Raw genomic sequence first — 2285 nt, 5'->3', positions numbered from 1 at the left:
ATAATATTGAATCATATGCAATAATAAATAATTATTAGAAATTAGTAATTACTTAAAATGAATAATAACAATAATTCAAATTTTTTATTATTTAAAAAAAGTCTGGCTAAAAGATTTGAACCCCACAGAAGAGGAGTCGCAAACAGACACGCTACCATCAGGCCAGCGCCGCCGGTTGAGAGACGTGCCGAGTTACTAATACTAGTGAATTAGTGAAGATAGCCGCAAATGTTAAAAATTAATATTTTCAAAACTGGGCTCCACTTATAAAAAAGCCATGAAACGTGTGGAATGAAATTCGTATCTTTCGAATTATGCTCAAGCACCTCGATTTGAATTTGGACCCTGAAGCCTTTCACTGTAAACTACTAGCCGATCAAATGGCGCTAGCATCGAAGTTCATTTAGCTTGTGTGTATTTTGTCAAAGTTTTTTTTTCATAAAACTAACCAAATATTGAGTTGTAGTAATTTATTAAATTTACAGTGGAGTAATGTCCTCTAGTTACAGAAATTATGAATTTAAACAGAAAGTTCACGTCTAGTGGTCTCCATGTTAAAGAGCAATTTCGAGTTTTGAGAATGTTTGTTTGTTTTCCTGAGTAATTGCGAATAAGCCCTTAAACCCATATATTTCTCTATTCTTTAACTTTTATAGAACCCCAATAGTTATTCACAAGAATCATACATATGTAATATTTAAATTAGCTTACCTCTCCTAAGCCTTGAATGAAACGTACTAACATTAACCAGTAGTAACCCCAATGTGCAGAAATCGGGACCAGCAAGCCGAATAAAGAATTTATTAACATTCCGACACCAAGGAAATATTTTGATCCATAACGTTTGGCTAAGATTCCGAATGGTATTTGTGTTATAACGTAACCGTAGAAGAAAGAACTAAGCAGGTATCCCTGCTTCCTAGAGTCCCAAATGAATTCTCCATCGTTATTGTTCTAGGAAAAATAACAGAGAATTGTTATTTAATCTTTAAGGATATGTATAGGCAACAGTTATAATAAAGGATTCTTTACAAATCAATTGCGGTCCAGAAAACTCAGAATATGTCTGGTACAACATAGGTTACATGTATTTCATAGTTTTTTTAGTATCTATATTTTTCCACTTCATATGTATACTTTCATTCTTCACAACACTTAAATTCTATTACTTTTATCCTTTTAACCTCATTGCCCATGCACGGTATTTTTCATAAAAAATGTGATATATATGGTTTGGACAATAGAGCTGAAGTTTGCTTACATTAAGATGCCTGGAGGGAAATCTGGCACAGAAAGATTTATTTTCTCGTGCCTTGTTTGGTTCATAATAACGTACAACCCACAAATCTTCACCGATTTCGACAAAAAAACTGGAAGAAAAGCTAATAAGATTTCTGAGAGAGTTGTCCATCCTGATTTTTGAATTAGGTTTTCAATTTTTTTATAAATAAACAAATATAATGAAAAAATGACCTATTTTCTAATTGACGTTTTGGTGCTCGTAAATAACAGGATAATGGTTGAAATTGCTTAAGTTGAATGAAATAGCACTGGTTAAAGATATTCCAATATTAGACAATATACAAAAAAATTTTTTATCAACAAATTATTTGTCGAAAGAATTTTTTCGACGATTTTCCAAAAATACACGTTTTTTCAACTTATGTTGCAAGAAATTGTAATCGAAACAATATTATATAAAAAAATGTCTCTTCTAATTATAATTGTTTATGTTATAAGAAAATTTAATCCACAAATGCAGTTATCAAGCATTTTTCGACAGAAATATTCTTTTTTTTCTATATCAATGTTTTCAATTCGGAAGTTTATGATAAATTTAGCAAAATTCATAATTTGTTTATTAATCTTATCATTTTTTAAACAAATTTAATTAATTGATGCATTATTTTGGCATTTGTCGACAGAAACATTCGGTTTTTTCAATGACAGTCTTTTCAGTTGAAAACTTCATGACAATTTCAGCAAAATTCATAATTTTTTAAATCAATTTTATGATTTCTTTAAAATAAACTAAATAAACAAATGTATTATTGGGACATCTGTCGGCGGAAAAATTTTTCTTTCGATATCATACTTTTACTTGGGATCTTCATAATAAACTAGGCAACGTTCATAACGAGTTGACAAATTTTATGATTTTTAAAAACAAATTTAACAAACAAATGCATTATTCGAGCATCTGTGGACGGAAAAATTCGTTTTTTTAGATTTTAGTCTTTTTAATTGGGAAGTTCATGATGATTTCAGCGAAATTCATAATTGGT

At 29.8% G+C, this 2285-nt stretch overlaps 1 protein-coding gene across 3 annotated transcripts in view; it reads right to left on the bottom strand.

The window, feature by feature from the left end:
• LOC117174760 (putative inorganic phosphate cotransporter) overlaps window positions 1-2285 on the bottom strand; it is an 822629-nt gene that overhangs the window by 249454 nt on the left and 570890 nt on the right. For all 3 annotated transcript variants that reach the window (XM_033364112.1, XM_033364111.1, XM_033364110.1), the window contains one exon: window positions 712-954. In XM_033364112.1, the coding sequence (XP_033220003.1) occupies window positions 712-954 (243 nt within the window). The remainder of the gene's footprint in view (window positions 1-711; window positions 955-2285) is intronic.

Source organism: Belonocnema kinseyi, chromosome 6 (assembly GCF_010883055.1).
Source record: "Belonocnema kinseyi isolate 2016_QV_RU_SX_M_011 chromosome 6, B_treatae_v1, whole genome shotgun sequence".
Taxonomy (NCBI): domain Eukaryota; kingdom Metazoa; phylum Arthropoda; class Insecta; order Hymenoptera; family Cynipidae; genus Belonocnema; species Belonocnema kinseyi.
Note: the sequence above shows the minus strand (reverse complement) of the source record. Positions and strands in the feature narration are given on the sequence as shown.